Genomic DNA, 19,718 nt, shown 5'->3' with positions numbered 1-19,718 from the left:
ACCCAGATCTTCAGAAAAGGAGTTTCTACTTCCTCACCTCCAGTTCATTTTATAATTTTTGCCATCTTTACTTCCTCTTTCTTTTTTATTTATTATTTTTTGCATTTTCTTAGATTGTACTTTATTGATTATGCTGTGACCATTGTCCTGACTTTTCCCCCTTTGCCCCTCTCCACCTAGCATCCCCTACTCCCTCAGGCAATCCTCCCGCCCCTGCTCATGTCCACAGGTCATGCGTGTAAGTTCTTTGGCTACTCCCTTCCTTATACTATACTTTACATCCCCATGACTATTCTGTAACTATCTATTTGTACTTCTTAATCCCCTCACCTATCATTCATTCTCTCCCACCCACTCTCTCATCTCTTTAACCTTTGACATTTTAGTTATGATGTGTCTTGGTGTGGTCCTCTTTGTGTCCATCTTGTTTGGGACTTTGTCCTTCCTGCACTTGCATGTATATTTCCTTCACCAAATTCAAAAAGTTTTCTTTCATTATTTTTTCAAATAGATTTCTAATTTCTTGCTCTTTCTCTTCTCCTTCTGGCACCCCATGAAGCCTATGTTGGATTGCTTAAAGTTGTCCCACAGGCTGCTTACACTATCCTCAGTTTTTTGTATTCTCCTTTCTTCTTATTACTCCGAGTAGTTGTTTTTTGCTTCCTTATGTTCCAAAACATTGATTTGCTTCTCAGCTTCATCCACTGTACTCTTGCTTCTCTGTAAATTGTTCTTTATTTCAATTAGAGTATCTTTCATTTCTGACTGGATCTTTTTTATGCTGCTTAGGTCCTCACTAAGTTCCTTGAGCATCCTTATAACCAGTGTTTTAAACTCTGCATCAGATAGATTGCTTATCTCCATTTTGTTTAGCTTTTTTTCTGGAGTCTTGATCTATTCTTTCATTTGAGCCATGTTTCTTTGTCTCCTTGTTTTGGCAGCCACCCTGTGTTTGTCTCTGTATTAGGTAGAGCTGCTTTGACTCCATGTCTTAGTAGTGTGGCCTAATGCAGTAGGTGTCCTGTAGGGTCCAGTGGCACAGCTGCCGTATCACGCAAGTGGGATACTTGAGAGATGCCCTTTCTGTGGGCTGAGTACACCCTCGTCTTGTAGTTGAGCCTTGGTTGCTGTTGGCAGGTCAATGGGAGGGATTTACCCAGACCAGTCAGCTGCATGGAATGGCTGTGACCACGGAGCACCAAACTACCCTCTCCATGGAGCATCAGCCGTGCAGGGTTAGAGTGGTAGTGCTCTGATGTGGTCTGTAGCTGTTCACTGGGTGTGCTGGCCCTGGGGTTGCCTGGGTGGGGCAGGACAAAATCAGTCCTTTCTCTTTTTTAAAAAAGGTATTTTTGTAACAGTACCCCACACACACCTCCTCTTCCCTCTCCACTATCATCGTGTTGTAAAAGAAACCACTCTCCAATTGTTAGAGAACAAAGATGGAGGCGTAGGTAGACACACTGTGCCTCCTCACACAACCAAAACAAAGACAACAACAATCTAAAAACAAAAAACAACCAGAACTGACAGAAAATCAAACCACACGGAAGTCTGACAACCAAGGAGATAAAGAAGAAACATTCATCCAGACCGGTAGGAGGAGTGGAGACGGGCAACTGGGGCAGACAGGACTCGGACAACTCAGCTGATCCAGAGACATGGTGGATTGTGGAGTGAAAGGGGCAGGCAGTGCAACAGCTAGCAGACCCCGCGGCCCCACATTCGCTCATAGATAAACCAGGAGGAATGGCAGGGGAGCGAAACAGACTGCGCAACCCAGGGCTCCAGCTTGGGGAAATAAAGCCTCAAACCTCTGATTGAAAACACCCATGGGGGTTGAGGTGGCAGCAGGAGAAACTACCAGCCTCACAGGAGAGTCTGTTGGAGAGACCCACAGGGGCCTAGAGTGTACACAAGCCCACCCACTCGGGAATCAGCACTAGAGGGGCTCAGTTTGACTGTGGATAGGGGAGGGAGTAACTGAAATCCAGCAGAGAGTGGAGCAAGCGCCGTTGCTCCCTTTGGCCGGTCCCCCACATACAGCATCACAGTTACTCCAGCCTGGGGAACACCTAAGGCTCCGCCCCTTTATGCAACAGGCACTCCAAGACCAAAAAAAAAAAAAAAAAAAAAAAGGCCCAAATGAAAGAACAGATCAAAGCTCCAGAAATAATTCAACTAAGCAGTGAACAGATAGCCAGCCTACCAGATGCACAGTTCAAAACACTGGTTATTAGGGTGCTCACAGAATTGGTTGAATTTGATCACAAATTAGATGAAAAAATGAAGGCTATGCTAAGAGAAACAAAGGAAAATGTACAGGGAACCAATAGTGATGGGAAGGAAACTGGAACTCAAATCAACGGTGTGGACCAGAAGGAAGAAAGAAATATCCAACCAGAAAAGAATGAAGCAACAAGAATTCAGAAAAATGAGGAGAGGCTTAGGAACCTCCAGGACATTTTGAAATGTTCCAACATCTGAATTATAGGGGTGCCAGAAGGAGAAGAGGAAGAACAAAATATTGAAAACTTATTTGAACAAATAATGAAGGAGAACTTCCCTAATCTGGCAAAGGAAATAGACTTCCAGGAAGTCCAGGAAGCTCAGAGAGTCCCACAGGAGGAACACACCAAGGCACATCATCATTACATTACCTAAGATTAAAGAGAAGGTGAGAATCTTAGAAGCAGCAAGAGATAAGGGCACAGTTACCTACAAAGGAGTTCCCATAAGACTGTCAGCTGATTTCTCCAAAGAGACCTTACAGGCAAGAAGGGGCTGGCAAGAAGTATTCCAGGTCAGAAAAGGCAAGGACCTACACCCAAGATTGATCTATCCAGCAAAGCTATCATTTAGAATGGAAGGGCAGATAAAGTGCTTCTCAGATAAGGTCAAGTTAAAGGAGTTCATCATCACTAAGCCCTTATTGTATGAAATGGTAAAGGGATTTATCTAAGAAAAAGAAGATCAAAAATATGAACAGTGAAAATGACAGCAAACTCGCAGTTATTAACAACCACACCTAAAACAAGAACAAAAGAAAACTAAGCAAACAACTAGAACAGGAACAGAACCAAGAAATGGAGATCACATGAAGGGTTATCAATAGGGGAGTGGGAGGGGGAGAGAGGGGGGAAGTTACAGAGAATAAGTAGCATAAATGGTAGGTAGAAAATAGACAGGGGGAGGGTAAGAATAGTATAGGAATTGTAGAAGCCAAAGAACTTATAAGTATGACCCATGGACATGAACTAAAGGGGGGGAATGTGGGTGGGAGGGGGTGGGTAGGATGGAGTGGAGTGAAGGGGGGAAATGGGGCAACTGTAATAGCATAATCAATAAATATATTTTTTTTAAAAAAGAAACCACTCTCCATGGTTCTGTGCTTACTATTGAAGTATGTGTCAATAAACAGTAAATACTAAATTTTATGTTTTCAAATTTTACAGAAAGGTGAATACAATATATGATAGCTTTTAAAAAACTTATTAATACATGTATCCTGAGTTTATCTTAGCTGCTGTTTAGTCTTCTATTAGATGAATAAACCAATCCTTAACCATTTCTATACTGGGGACACGTTTCCATTTCTTAGCTGTAACATTGCTGTTGAGTATTCCCTAAAGCAGGGGTGTCAAACTCATTTTCACCGGGGGCCGCATCAACCTCGTGGTTGCCTTCAAAGGGCCAAATGTAATTTTAATTCCTTAACAGTTAGGCAATAGTTACATTTATACAGTCCTAAAATTATTTGAGCCCTTTGAAGGCAACTGTGAGGCTGATGTGGTCCCCAGTGAAAATCAGTTTGACACCCCTGCCCTAAAGCATACTTCCAGCTCTGCTAGTACAGTCAGCCCTCTGTATTGATGGGTCTCGCATCCACATCTTTAACCAACCACAGATCAAAAATATTTTTTAAAAAAGAAGGAAAAGAAATCCCAAAATGTTTCAAAGATCAAATCTTGAATTTGCCACATGTCCAGCACTACACTGCATCTACAAGAATGAAATGACACGTGGGCATGCCGTGCTGTGACCTAAATGCAAATATAGGTTATGTGTAAATCCTGCCATTGTTTATGAGGGACTTGAGCATTCTCAGATTTTGGTATCCACAGGGGTCCTGGAACCAAATTCCACTTCAGACACAGAGAGTCAACTGTATTTTCCAATTGCTCTCCAAAGTAGTTGTGCCACTGTACCTACCTCAGGACTATGTAAGAGTTCTCAGTTCTCCTCATCCTCACCAAAACTTGATACCAGATTTTTCAATTTTTGCCAATTGTTGTTATATTTAACATAGCTCATTTTATATTGTATTTCCATAAAAACTGGTGAGCATAAACATTTTTTCATGTATTTGTTAGCCATTTGAATTTCCTCAACTGGATTTGCCATTTCATCTGCTTTTTAAATTGGGTGGATTGTCTTTCTCTTATAAATTTATAGAGTTTCTTTATGTGTTCTGAATACTACCTTTGTCCACTACAATTCTAAGTACCTCCTCCCAGACTCTAACTTACCTTTTTACTTCATTTATGATAATTTTTGGCACACTGTAGCTTTTATATCATAATGTAAATAAATGTACATTTTCTTTTATAGTTTGTGCTTCCTGTGTTTTATTTAAAAATCCTTCCCCATCCCATTGCCAAAAGATGTTCCTTCTGTATTTTGTGCAGAAACACTATGGTTTTGGAAATTATATTTTTGTCCCTAATCCATTGGGAGTTTTATGTGCGTGATGTCAGGAAGGGGGGCCTTGTTTTTTCTTTATGGTTAGGTAGAGCTTGTGTATCCTTTTCCCTCTAACTTACCCATTTCTGCTATATACCAAGTGCTCTTGTACTCAAGAGTCTGCTTCTGTGCTCTTGTTCTTTACGTCCATTTGAATAGCGCTACAGAAAGCCAATGCAATTTTAAGCATTCAAATTTTATAGCATTCTTGAAATCTGATAGACCTTATTATGTTTCTTGAAAATTACCTTGGCTGTTCTGGATCTTTTATTCTTTACTTTCAAATCTTTTTATTGTAGTATATAACACATACAAAAATGTCCACAAACTACAGGTGTCACAAAAACAAACAAATCACTATAAAGTGAACACACTAGATAACCCTACACAGGTCAGCACACTGCCAGCCCCCAAAGCCCATCCCTCCTGTGACTGCTCTCCTAGGACATCTGGTTGTTGCCTTTATGCTTCACTTTGTGGCTTTCCCACACAATATATAGTTCAGATTAATCCATTTACAAAAGTGGTATCATAATGTATGTAATCTTTATGTCTAGTTTATTTTTCCCAGTATATTATTTTAGAAATTTAAACCTTAAATATCCCATATGAATTTTAGGATTGGTGTTTTAAGTTCCAACAACAACAAAACCCTGTAAAGATTTTATGTTTTAATTGTATTGAATTTATGTATTTTTTGATGACAATTGATATTTTAGTTTTGTAGCTTCACTCATGGATGTGATACCTATATTTATTAGTAGGGTTGGAATTTTCTCTTATATAGTTTTTTAGTTTTCTCTATAAAGGCCTTACATAATGTATTATATTTATTCCTAAATATTTTATAGTTGTTGCTATTATTTGCTAATAGCTAATTGTTTTACCTTTCTAGGTGGTCTGAATTTTATCTTTGGTAACTTTTGATTTCTTGTTTTGTTGCACTACAGTGGAACTAGACATAAATTTTATTTTACTATCTTTCTTTGGACTCTTGAATTTTCAATCTGAGGATTTATATTTTTTATGAATTCTGCAAAACTCTCATCTATTATCTCTTGAAATATTGTCCCCCTCTACCTGTATTCCCTCTGTGGTCTACTGGCAGCTCTGAGACATAACACTGAGGGCCTCTCTGTGTGGAATCCTCCTGTGTAGAACCTGGGACCTCCTCTCCAGGCCTACTCTATCCTCCTCAGAGCCTTCTCGACCCATGTCCTTCGGTGGTTTTATCTTCTTGCTGTAGAGGAAAGAGAGGGTAAATATGGACTATGCTGAGTATGGGGAGGAATTGGGATTGTTTTTTACAGAGTTAAGAATCCTGCACTTCAATCCTGCCTTACACAGTACCTGGTGTCTCTGATCCCTGAAGCTGTCCAGACTCCAGAAGATCCTCTTGCTGGCATTTGGATTTACTCTTTTTCCCATAATATACTTAGTGGTTTCTAATTACACACTGTGTTTCCATCATGTTAGTGTGGTTCAGGATTACAGCAGATGCTTTTTGGTTTTCTCAAATGTGGAGTTTGTTTCTGTTTTTGATTTCTTTGTTGTTTTGTACCATTTTTGAGATAAGTGGCATTGAAATGATTTGAAACCAAAAGTCCTCTACCATTCACTCTTTAGCCTACTTTAGTCTGTCCTTTGCTCCCACCACTGCACCTAAATTCTTCTTATAAGGTCACCAAAGGCCTCCATTTTGCCAAATGCAATGGTCCTCTCCCTTTCTCTGTCTCACTTGAACTCTGAGCTGTATTAAAATAGATGACTAGTATCCCCATCTTAAAACATTGTTTTGTTAGTTTCACTGATACTAAACTGTCTTAGTTTTCTTTCTATTCACTAGCAGCACCTTCCCAGTTTTCTTTACTGGCTTTTCTACTCTGTCCCTCCCCAAAATATTGATGTACCCTGGGTTCAATACAAAGTCATCTTCTCTCTTCTGTTGCAGGTCCCCACCCTCATGTTACCTTATTTAGTCCCACTGCTTTACATTCCATCCAGTACCAGTGACTTCCAAATCTTTATCTCTGCCAACTTTTCCCCTAGTTCCAGATTTGTATATCCAACTACTCACTTGATATCTCCACCAGGTTTTCTGAGACACTGTGAAACTCATTCCTGCATTGCATTTACTGATTTCTCTGTCTAAAATGTTCTTCCTATTTTTCAAATCACTGGTACCCCATTATCCTTAAGATATCCACTCGTCACTTCCTCTGATCACCCTACCTAAAGAAGTCCCTGCTCTAAGTCACTTCATTTGCTTATTTCCTTCATTGAGCTTGTCTGGAATTGTTTTGTGTGCTTGCTTGTTTACTGTCTACTCTCCGTATTGACCTCTATTACCTCTATAAGAGTTGGATCTTGTTGATCACATCTTCTGCTGAATTCTAAGTACCTAGAACAGTACCTGGTGTGTGGCAGAAGCTAATAAATTCTTGCCTAATTAATTGATTTTATTAATAAAACAATGGGGACTTCTAGACAAGATGGAGGCATAGGTAGATACACTTTACCTCCTCACACAATCAAAAGGACAACAAATTTTAAAAAAAAAACAAAAAACAACCAGAACTGACAGAAAATCAACTGTGTGAAGTCCGACAACCAAGGACTTAAAAAAGAAACATTCATCCATACCAGTAGGAGGGGAAGAGATGGGCAGCAAGGGGGCAGCTCACAGAGCAGGTGGTCCCACATTTACATGCAGATAAACCAGGAGGAACAACTGGGGAGTGAGACAGACCGTGCAATCCAGGATTCCAGTGCGGGGAAAGAAAGCCTCAAACCTTCTGGCTGAAAAAACCAGTAGGGGTTGCGGCAGAGGGAGGAACTCTCAGCCTCATAGGAGAGTTCATTGGAGAGACCCACAGGGTCCTAGAACATACACAAACCCACCCACCTGGGAATCAGCACTAGAAAGTCCCACTTTGCTTGTGGGTAGAAGAAGAAGTGACTGAAAGCTGGCCAAGAGCCCAGCAAGCAGCATTGTTTCCTCTTGGATCCCTGCCCCACATACAGCACTACAACCCAGCCACATGGGTTGACGCACCCTGGTGAATAACTGCAGCTCCGCATGCCAAGACAAAAACATACGGCCCAAAAGAACAAACTGATCAAAGTTCCAGAAAAAAATACAACGAAGCAATGAAGAGATAGCCAACCTATCAGATGCACAGTTCAAAACACTGGTAATCAGGATGCTCACAGAAATGTTTGAGTATGGTCACAAAACAGAGGAAAAAGTGAAGTCTATGCAAAGTGAAATAAAGGAAAATGTCCAGGGAACCAACAGTGAAGGGAAAGAAACCAGGACTCGAATCAGCAATTTGGAACAAAAGGAAGAAATAAACATTCAACCAGAACAGAATGAAGAAATAAGAATTCAAAAAAATGATGAGAGGCTCAGTTACCTCCGGGACAACTTTAAACATTCCAACATCTGAATCATAGGGGTGCCAGAAAGAGAGAGGAAGAGCAAGAAATTGAAAACCTGCTTGAAAACATAACAAAGGAGAACTCCCCCATTCTGGGGAAGGAAATAGACTTCCAGGAAGTCCAGGAAGCTCAGAGAGTCCCAAGGAAGCACACACCACATCATAATTACATTACCCGAGATTAAAGGTAAGGAAAGAATTTAAAAGCAGCAAAAGGAAAGGAGAGAGTTACCCACAAAGGAGTTCCCATAAGACTCTCAGTTGATTTCTCAAAAGAAACCTTGCAGGCAAGAAGGGGCTGGAAAGAAGTATTCCAAGTCATGAAAGGCAAGGACCTATATCCAAGATGACTGTATCCAGCAAAGCTATCATTTAGAATGGGAGGGCAGATAAAGTGCTCCCCAGATAAGGTCAAGTTCAAGGAGTTCATCATGAAGAAGCCCTTATTATATGAAATATTAAAGGGACTTATCTAAGAAAAAGAAAAAGATCAAAAATATGAACATTAACATGACAACAAACTCACAACTATCAACAACTTAACCTAAAAAAAAAAAAACAAAAACAAGAACAGACTAAACAAACAACTAGGACCGGAACAGAATCACAGAAATGGAGATCACATGGAGGGTTATTGGGGTGGGGGAGAAAGGGGGAGAAAAGCAACAGGGAATAAGCATAAATGGTAGGTAGAAAATAGGCAGGGGGAGGTTCAGAATAGTATAGGAAATGTAGAAGCCAAAGAACTTATATGTATGACCCATGGACATGAACTAAGGTAGGGGAATGATGGTGGGAGAGGGGATGGAGGGCAGAGGGAAATAATGAGGAGGAAAAAATGGGACAACTTTAAGAGCATAATCGATAAAATATATTAAAAAAGTAAAACATTAAAGGGAACTTTTCTCCTATTAGACAGCAAGTTGTTAAATATGCTCTAATTTGGTATGAATAGCTTCTTATCTAAGAATCAAATTCACAAAATTAAAGATTTTTTTTTTTTACAAAGGAATAGCCATACTTATTTTTACCTGGAAAACCATAGACCATCTTTGGAGTTCTCTTGCCACATTAATAATCTTAAAGATGAAACATAGGCTTGTTTGTAAACAGAATTGTTAACTGCTAACTATTGTCAAAGATTTAAAAAATCTAGATATATTAATAAAAAAAATTTTTTTAGGTTGCCTTTATTTTCTGATAAATTTACTATGTAGCTGGGTCACATCATTGAACATTGACGTTGTTTTCTACCAATTATCTCTCTCTGATGGCCTCATGCCAATAAAAGTAACCACAGTGTGTGTGAAAGTATTTTGATAATCAGATCTTCTGTGGCTTTTTATAAAATGAAAATGTGTGAAAAATATTTTACCTAACACTCAGTACTTTGAGTGTTAGATGGTTAAGATTTTGCTATCTTTCCTAATTTAATAAAAGCAAATTTGTTTACTGAGTAAATTAAATTTTTGTTGATTTGTACAGCTTAGTATTCTGCAACTTGGTAGGAATTTTGGTTATTTCCAACACTTCTAAAAGTAAGAAAAATACCATCTGAAATATTTTGTGGTTACTGATATCTGTATTAAATACTTTCTTTAAAATTTTACTGCATTTAAACAATCCAGTTGGACTTTTTTCTTTTAGATTTCCGGTATCTGCTACAACAGCAAAATACTACAAGTTTACCAGGTGCTGTACATCCCTAGCTGGATGGCAAAGTTCTTTTCTTGGACGCTTGAGCCCATCTTCTCATCTTCAGAACCCACCACTGAAGCCAGAATTGGGATGGGGGCCACAGTGGACATCCAGAGACAGCAGAGAATGGAGGTGCTTGATCGGCAGCTGATGCTGTCTCAGTTTACACAGGCAAGGCGACAAAGGCAGCAGCAGGTAAACAATAATAATTAAAAGTTCAAAAATACTCAGTGGCTTATGTAAACTTTTCATCTGTGACTATATGTGTGGTAGAGACTATATTTTATTCCCGTGCATTACAATGTGGTTATTTGACAGACAAGTTTCCAAATAGATGTAGGTCTCTGTTAGTGCCTAGTCTTAGTTTATTTTCTTTTCAAGGTAAAAAAATAAAATTGCAGCTAAAAAACTGGTCAAACTGGACATTCTTGTTTTGCTTCTGTTAAATGATCATTATTTCTTAGAGAAACACCAACCTAGTTAACAAGATGTGATGTTTATCTGTTTTTATAATCTTGTAAAAGCCACAGTGTCTTCCTGTTAAAATGCTTATTATCATGTGCTCTGGAGTGAAAAGCAAATGTAAAACTTCTTGATTTTCTTTGGTTGAAATGGAGAGAATGTGAAGGTAAGAAAATTTTCAAAGGAGCAACCCATGAGTAAATCAAATAAATGCTGTGTTTTTCTTAACCTTGTCTTCAGTCATCAGGAAATATTGAGCATTTGTCTACAATATACTGCTGTACCTAGATACTCTGATACCACACTTGTCTTTCAAGGGTTACTATACAGGGTGGAGCAAAAGTAAGTTTACAGTTGTTTGTAAGGAAATTAATACAATAATCAATATATAATAATATAATACAAGAACAAATGTAGCGTTTCATGTTCTCACTATTGTAAACCTACTTTTGCCCCACCCTGTATGTTAGGCTAAAACCTCATACCTGATCTTTCTTTGACACTTCTATGACACAGCACGCTGGGCTTTTTATTTGTTGTCTCCTTGTTCTTTACCCTCTGGGCTATGAGAGAGCATACTCTTCTCACTTACCGTCTCCTTATCTCCTGCCTTCACTGGGTGTGAGACATAAGTCTGCAGGCCTCACAGTGCTCTGAAGAAGTGGAATCAGTTGTGACATTCCTGGTGTCCCGTTGGAGATGTATTTCTCAGTTCCTATCTGCGTTGGGAAGAAGGAGGCCCCTTGTCAATGGGCTGAGTCTACAGGTGAAAGAGAGAAGTGAAGGTTATTCCCCACAGATGTATTCGAATTTGAAGTGAACCTGGAACATACACTAAAGATACCCATGATGTATTTCAACATGGAGGATAGTCATCTGTCTTAGAGAGGTCAAAGCTGGAGGTGAAGATCATGGATTCAGCTTTGTAGGATTGAGAGATGAAAGCAAGGTGCTGGAGGAGTTCTGTAAGAGAATTACATCCAAGATGAACATAGTCTATAGACTAAGCCTTGTATTTAGCAAAAAGAGAAGGTGGATCCTTCAAGGAAATAGAAGAATGAAAAATAGAAGAACCTGGAATGATTGGTATCTGAAAAACTGAGTAATGGTGAGTATAAATATTTTCCAGGTAGAATGAACCTAGAGCTGTGGAGGAGAAAAAGAAGTGTATGATTCTGAGGTTTCTTGGTTAGGTAACAGGATAGATTGATGATAGCACCAGTTCACCAATATCAGAAAAGCAGACTTGGGGGAAATATATCGACTGAGCTACTTTTGGAATACCTGGAAGGAGATTCCCCTTCAGATAGCTATGGATCTTGTGCTCATGAGCAAGGCATAAAAGTGGTATTTCTCAGGTCGGAGCCCCCAAGCAGATGGTGAAAGACAGAAATGGACTTTGAACAACAGTTACAAAAAGAAAAAAGGACCTGAGCTAATTTTATGGAGGGCTCTGGAGTTGGAAGAACCCTTACAAGTTGTCCGCAACTGAGATAAGGAGCTGAAACTAAGCCCCCACCAACCAGTCATTGCTTGCTGATTGCAGATCTTGGATTGACTGGCTCTCCTCAGATGCACACCATCCACAGGGGGTGTGTCCCTTGAGAGCTATCTGGTGTTAGCACTGCCAGCAGTACAAAGATGAGCACTTCAGTTCTGGGAGATGTGGGGGATCTGGGCAGCAGACCACAGCATCCACCCATTGTGCTGGTTGGATCTTCTTGGTTTACTTAATTTCTTGGAGCAGCTCTTCCAAGATTCCAATGGCATTCTTTTCCTAGGAGAAACTTTCAAAAGTAAGGTTAGTAGGATAAATTACATCCCTCTCTGCCAAAGGAGGTCTCAAAATCATACTGATTGTCATCTCCCTCCTCTACTATTCATTCAAGTGATCCCTCTCACTCTTGGCTAGAAGATTTAGCTGGCGAAAGTGACATGCACCCTCACCCCTGGCACCATGCCCTTCCCAGGCTGTGTCTGCAGCACTTGTCCATTTACTGTAGAAAACTGAGCAAGGGAGTACCCAGAGCCACCCTAGTGGATGACCAGGTGCTGTACATAATCTTCCCTTTATAACCCGGCAGCCTGGGGTCCAGCTACTTGCCACCTTGTACCAGCATTACATGAAGATTTATGGGGAAGGATATAGGTTTTTATTAACAGGGTTCTCAATTTGAGGGGGCTGGAAGCATTCCTGCTCCAAGCCGGCCTCTTCCACAAAGCACAGAAATTCCCTTGTTACCAGAATGGTTAAAGTCCAAATCCAAGTTACCTATACCTATTATTGCTTATCTATAGCCCAAGGTGGTTACTCAAACAGGTCTCCATCTCTCCAGCTCCAGGCTCAAGCGCTGTCTCTCTCTCTCTGGTGCTAGAGTCGCCATCACCTCGCACAGCCTTTTCTCTCTGTTGGTGTCTAGGGTGCACTGCCAGATCACTCCAGACAGTTGTAAAGGGGAAACTCCATCTGTGGAGCCCTGGTGCCCAAGGCTGCCTGTGCCCTGGAGGCGAGGAACATTCCCAGCTCACACCTCCATGTGCTGCTCTCAGAGCAAGAGTGGAAGCAGTCCAGAGTACTTGCAGTGTGTTGCACAGTGTGTCTCAAGGGCTGGCACCCAGCAAGGCACACGTCCCAATGTGGGACACTGGCTCTGGGAGCTGTCTTCCAACTGTGCTAGGCATAAGCCCCAAGCACTCCCAACCAGCGGCATAAGGCAAGGAAGACAGCCCAAGCTTTGCTCATGCTTTGTTTAAAGGTCTTCTCACAAAATCCGATGCGCTGTGGGAGTGTCCAGCTTTTCAACCGACGTGGGCCATGTCTGCCGTATTTGTCTTTGACCCTCTTCTGGTCATGATTTTTCAGGAGGCAAAGTCTCCAGTCAAGTACAGGTGTCTTGACCTTTCTGACCCTGCGCAGCCTCAGTACAAAGCTCCCACCTCCCTCCACTTGGGTGGAGCTAAAGCTAGCTAAACTGGTTATTTATAGTAGCCCCAGGGATATGGAAGCACACCCCAGCTTGGATTAGGGCTGCATTGCTTCCCAACCCCTCTCAGTTGTCCCTCTGGGGAGCACAGCTCTGCCCTTCTTGCTGTTTGAACTATCTGGCCTGGTGCCACACAGGCTGACTGTCTACAGTTGCCTGAGGCAGTAGCTGGTCTGTTTACAGTTACCTTTGTTTATAGTTGCCTTGGGGCAATCTCCCATCTCCTGCAGTCTGCTTCTATCTGCAGCCTTGGCTCTCTGCCCTTTTGTGAGGAGGTAGTAGTTTTGGCACCACTTCTAGGGTCCCCCTTCTGCTCCCGAATGATCTGACCTCGCCACCCCGTTACCTCCGCATTTTTGCACCCTAGCCAATGACTTTTCCTAATGATCAGGGTTAATTACTTCTGCCAGGATAGTGACTTCTTTCCTTGCCTGCTGGTTTTTAGCACAAGAGGCCAAAATAACTGGTTAACAGCTACAACTTAAAATGTAAGGCACTCTTGCTTTTTCTCCTGATGGAAAGGTTCCCTTTCTGTGAACCAAGCTCTGTAAACCCATGGAAATTAGAGATGCAGTGATAAGCCTAGATTCCCTAAACAGGTCACTGGGAGGGAGGGTAATCAAGGTCCCACTTTTCCTTTCATCCCTTATTTCCAAGATCCATGTGTTCTTCCTGTTGGGGATACAACAGAGTTTTTAGGGTTAAACTGCACACTAGAGTCTGGAGTGCCATCTTGTAGGGTCCCATCTCTAAGTTGGTATTTCACTCATACCTTCAATGGGCTGTCTTACTGGTCTGGCAAGTTGTATGGTAGTGAGAGGATGAATGTGTTCCACAGTCTTGCCACTGCTGTGCCTACTTTGCTATAAGTGGACCTTGTGGTCTGATGTGATATGATTTGGAACTGTGGTCAGTAAAACAAGCATTCTATACACCACAGATAATGGTGCTGGTTCTCTCTGAGGGATGATGGGCACTGGGGCTCAGCGTTGTTCTCTGCTGCTTAGAGAGTCGGGCTATGCATAGCCTATATCCCTGCTACCATGTCTTCTCTGTTCTCTGCCAACACTGGGGTGACTGCTAGTGGCTGATACTGACCAGCTGAGTCATTCCATCTCCCTCTTCTGTGGTGGATGTCCATGGTAGATATTAACAAACAAAACAGATGTCACACTTCATGCTTATTCCTTTAGCTATATCCATATGTCTCTTCCTCAGGTCTCCTTGTCCCCTACCTTCCAGTCCCCTGACCAACCAACCAAGTCATATACCACATCCAGTTATTCCATATATGTTATTACCTCAGGCTACTTCTCTTTCCACACAAAGTGGGTGACCAGATGCACTGCCCAGGCTGTGCCCATTGGGAGGATTTCCCTTCATCACTGTCTTTCAAGACCACCCCTGAATGGAGCTGTAGTGCAGCCACAGTCCATTTTCAGCTTTCACTTGTGTACTGAGCCAATCCATCTGTGAACCAAATTTGGCCATTTTCCTCCTCCGTCACTTGCCATAAGGGACCCACCCCCATATGGCAGGAGGTGTGAACTGAGGAAGAGGTTTTGGTGCAACAGAGGTAATTGACATGGTGGTCTTAGGCATACCTGCCTCTGCAGCTCACCTGTGCCCCCCAGCCCTGCTCATGCTGACCCTAGATATACCACTTCCATTTGAGGATGGATTTCCTTGGGTCCACCTGCCCTTAAAACTTGGTAGGTCTCACACTTCTGACCACATGCTTACTTTAGGCCCACGGTCAGGGACACCCTATCCGCAGGGTCCAGCAACAGTTTTTCAAAAGTGTGTAATTCTCTGCTCTAGGTACACGTTCTTGCTCCAGAACCCTGGGGACCTAGATCTTGCTTTTCTACTTGTAGCTTGCTGCAAATCCCACCATTTTCCCCCTCCGCAGATATTTTCAATACCACAGTACCTGCCAGGTTATACAGTCCAAAAATCAATGGCAGAGGTCATATAAAACAGATCAAAATCTCTGCAGAGTACATGCGAGCCGGGCAACTATGAAGTGATGTCCTTTGGTCTGTTGGCTCTGCCCCCACTTGGCAGGCTCCTCCACTTTCCAGGATTGGTCTTGCCCCCAATAGGTCTGGGGTTCAGAATCCCAGCCCCTGGACTCTTAACAGACGCTTTACATTGACTGGTCTGCTGGAGAGTGAACAGCACACTATTTCTTTAGTCCTAGGTTTACTCAGTTCCACCTTCATTTATTCACAACATGGGCCTTGAGAGATAATAGCTAGTTCCTTCATTTCCCCCAAGGCTTAGGGTGCTGGCTTACCCAGGGACACACATCTGCCAATGGGAGTGCAGGATTGGGGTGCAGATATGTCTGACCATAAGCTGTCTGCCTCTCATGCTTCATTATGTTGACAGGAGAGACCTGGTTCTTCTTGCCAGTGCATGTAAAGAATTACCGATCAGCAAATGTATTAGCGTGCAGTCAGGGTTTATTAGTGATCTGTTCCCGTGGAAGAGGACAGACCTAGCTAAGGTTGGTGGTGGAGGTGGCAGTGAGGGGTGAAAGGCATAGGTTCAGGGCAAAGCAGGGTGGGAAAAGCAGGTTACTTTACGGGGGGGGGGGGGGGGGGGGTGGCAGGCCCCGGGTGGCCTGAGGCCAGGCGGCCAGAGAGCCAAGAGCACAAGTCCTTTGTTCTGAGGACTTAATATATTTGGCGGGATGGGGATAAAGAAGTTACAGATTGATTGACAGGTAAAGGTGGTGTCAGCTTTAGGGGGGGCGGGATGTGGCTACCCAAATTTAGGTATGTGTGGGGGTCTGTTAGCCCAAATCCTTAGCTTGCTCCAGACTCTATTTGTTCATCTTGTTGTAAGACAGATAAGTGACAGGAGGCAGTTAAAGTTGGGACAGTTACCCAAAGTTTTTTATGGGCTCTTCCTTTAAGCATGAAGGACTGCCTTATAAAACAGATAAATGACCAGAGGTAGGCAGTCACCAAAGTTGTTAAATGGGCTTCTTTGGGCACTGTGGACCCTCTCCTGCGTTTCAGGCCTTGGGATGAAAGCACAGTTTCAAAGGCTTTCCTTCCCAGATAGTGGAAACGCCACATAGAAATTCAAGGACTTCCCTCCTCCTGTACTAACATAGTGTTTCTTGTGATGTTCGAACACCTGGCAATATTATCAGACCAGGCTCAGGACTGCTGAGTTAGTGGGGGAGACATGTCTTCCTCCTCCTCCCTGCCTTGGCTACTATTCATTCTACCTAAGTGCTAAAAGGTGTTTCCTGACAACCAGGATGCTAGATGCTGGTCAGTAACAGCGGCTCAGTCTCAGAGTTCTTCCTGTGCTAGCTCCTGCCTCAGCTAGGCTGCCTTCCAATTACAACAGCTCCTGGTGATTTTCTTTTCTTTCCTTTTTTGCTTTGGCTGGCAGAAAACTCAGTGCCAAGTTTAATGTTCAATCAAATTAACTTTAACCCAAAGTTAGAACATCTCCTTCCATCTTCTGTATGTTTTTAATCTTTCTGTTTCTATGTCCTTGTACCTACCTTATATTCTGTTTTTGCATTTAAAGTAAATCTGTTATATGTTTTAAAAATGTTGATTTTCAGATGTTTTTCACAGAACCCTAAGTTTATTTGGTCAGAAAGTCTTTCATTTACTAATTACTTACTATACATTAGATTGATATGTCTGCAGTTTGTAATTTCAGAGTAATGCTAAAGTCTTGTTTCAATGTATTTCTTCCGTGTGTGTGTGTGTGTGTGTGTGTGTATGTGTCTGCTTTCTGTTGTATTTCATCTCATCGCCTGGAAGCTCTTAGTGCTTTCTGTTACCTGCCTCCTTACCTCCTGTATTTCTCACTTGGGTCACAGTCATTCTGTGATTGATACTTGAGACTTCTGACCAAAACTGGTGGGTACTCTTTGGGCACAAAAGAAGTGAAAAACATGTCCTTTCCTTTAATGAGTTTGCAATGAACTTCAGGAAGCTTGGACAGATATTCTTGAGTTATATAAACATCCGAGAATACTGAAATACTGACAGGAGTGCCCAGGGCAGGAAGATATCCGAGGAGAACGTCATCAGTGTGGACTGATACCTGGAAAGAGATTTCTAGTACTAGAAAGATGGGCAAGATTTGGATGGACAGAGAGAATGGAGCAGATTATTCCAGGGAAGAGGACCAGCAAGACTGAGGGAGGCATGGAAATAAGAAAAATGCCCTGGAAAGGGAAGAACTCAGGGAGACCTGTTTGACTGAAGTGTGGTAGGAGAGCAAGTGAGAAATTGGGAAATAACACAGCAAATATAACAGAGGGTGGGATATTTAAACGTGACAACCAGTTTGGGTTTTGACACTGCAAGCAGTGAAAACTGGTTTAGTTACTAATAAAGGCAGGACAGTTATCTCAGACAAATTCATCTTACTGTGGTGTGTAAGATGGGTGGGAGAAAGGAGAGAGCACAGAGGAAGAGACAAATAGAAGGTGATTTTTTAGTTCCAGCTCTCAGCTGTATGAATGCCTTCGCTGGGATAATGGCAGACTCTTCATTGAGCTCTTCTGTTCACCCCTGAACTGTGTTGTTTGCCAAGGTCTACTCCTTCCTCAGTCTGGTGAACTTTTCACCCTAGACACTTCCAGCTGGTGGCCCACCCAGTCCTTCGCTCTTATCACTGTTGTAATAAACTCATGGCTCCCAGCTTAAGATCTATGGACTAGACCTCCCTCCTTCCTTGGCTCCAGACCTAAATATCCTACTTTCTGCTGGACATCGCCATTTGAATGCTCCACAGGCACTTGAAATTTGCCATTTCTTTACCAAATTTGCCTCTCCTTCTCACTTCCTAGCATGATGAAAAGCACCATTATCTACCCAAAGGTCCAAACCAGTAAATCTTGCCTTCACCTTAGACTTTTCCATTATGCATCCATATCCCTACTTTCCCCCTCCCCTGATTAAGTACCCTAGAGTCCTCCTACTTGATATAAATCTGGATTTCTACAGTAGCCTCTTACCTAACATATTATCAAAACTGTCTTCCTCTCCCCACTTTGCCCCATAGTTCAACCCCAGAGTGATCTCACTGAAAGCAGAAATCTGATTGTTTCTCTTCTACTGAAATCTTTCAGAAGCCCTCTGTAGCTTTCAAGTTTTAACTTTTCAAGTTAAAACTCATTACACAAGGCCCTTCCTGCTTTTTATCTCCTCCAGCCCCACGTGCAGCTCTGTGGACTAACCGTGGAACTATTTGCAGTTTTTCACAGCCCGTTGTTCCTCACTTCTTGTCTTCACATCTGCCCTTTTCTCTGCCTAAAACAAACTTCCCCCATACCAAATCCCTATCACGTGCGCACACACAATTTTTCTTTGCCCAACTCCTATTCCCTTTTTGGTGTTCACATCAAATGTCACCTCCTCTGGGAAGCCTTCTCCAACCTCCAAGCTGGGTCTGATCCTCCCTCTGTTTTTATAGCACCTGGATGTCTTCTTTCATGACACTCACCACTCCTGCCTCTCGACCAAAAGTGTGTCTTGGGGTGGATGGAGACTTTTTTCTTTGAATTGCCAGTATGTGGGCACTGTCTAGCACATAGTAGGAACTCACGTATTAGGGAATAAATGACTAAATATGTGTATAACAAATATTTACAGAATTGCTTAATGTACTGAATACAAGTAAATAGTCAGGGCAAGAAAGTATATAGATACCCTCTGAGAGGACAAGTATGAAGCAAGCCATTAAAGACAGCCCAAGACTCATGTTTAGAGAGTGCAAAGAGAAAGAAAAGGAATTCCAGGGGTAGGGGGTGGGTAGAGGAGGAGAAAACCAAAAAGTTGAGGGAGGTTGAAGAGCAGAATGTTTCAGGAAGAATGCATGTTCAACAGATTCAGCTGCCACCCCTCCCCACCAAAAAAAGCCGAGATGAGATAAAGACCAGGAAAAGACCAGTAGACTCACCAAGAATTGGTTCACTTTTGAAAGGAGTTTCAGTGGGAATGCGGCACATTAAGAAATAATGCAAGGAATGGAAATGGAGCAAGAACAAGCACCACTTCTGCTCTGATCAGCTGTGTGGTAGTCACATCTATGCTCTTGAAAGTCAACTATGACATTATGCTACTGAAAACACTTTTAATATGCTTTGTAACATATACAAATTACGTGGCTCTAAAGGACAATGGACAGTGTGATGACTCCATAGACCCTGCTTTATCTGGAGCTTGAAATCAGAGTGCTGACAGAGCCAGTGTACAGAGACCTTCAGTCCATCGTCAAGCCCAGTGATGTGGTCTTTCTGAGTCCTTTCACAGTAGTTAACTACTCAGAAGCTCTTGGATGATTTTGTCATGGACTCATGGTGATGAAATCTGAGTTTACTCCATAATAATGCTGTAGTTTCTCC

The 19,718-nt window shown here is 42.2% G+C and overlaps 1 protein-coding gene across 2 annotated transcripts in view; it reads left to right on the top strand.

The window, feature by feature from the left end:
- Positions 1–19,718, top strand: part of UBAC2 (UBA domain containing 2) — a 232,260-nt gene that overhangs the window by 155,812 nt on the left and 56,730 nt on the right. For both annotated transcript variants that reach the window (XM_024578931.4, XM_045186728.3), the window contains exon 7: positions 9,831–10,076. In XM_024578931.4, the coding sequence (XP_024434699.1) occupies positions 9,831–10,076 (246 nt within the window). The remainder of the gene's footprint in view (positions 1–9,830; positions 10,077–19,718) is intronic.

The sequence above is a fragment of the Desmodus rotundus genome, chromosome 13 (assembly GCF_022682495.2).
Source record: "Desmodus rotundus isolate HL8 chromosome 13, HLdesRot8A.1, whole genome shotgun sequence".
Classification (NCBI taxonomy): domain Eukaryota; kingdom Metazoa; phylum Chordata; class Mammalia; order Chiroptera; family Phyllostomidae; genus Desmodus; species Desmodus rotundus.
The sequence above is the reverse complement of the archived record's forward strand: the minus strand, read 5'-3'. Positions and strand labels throughout refer to the sequence as shown.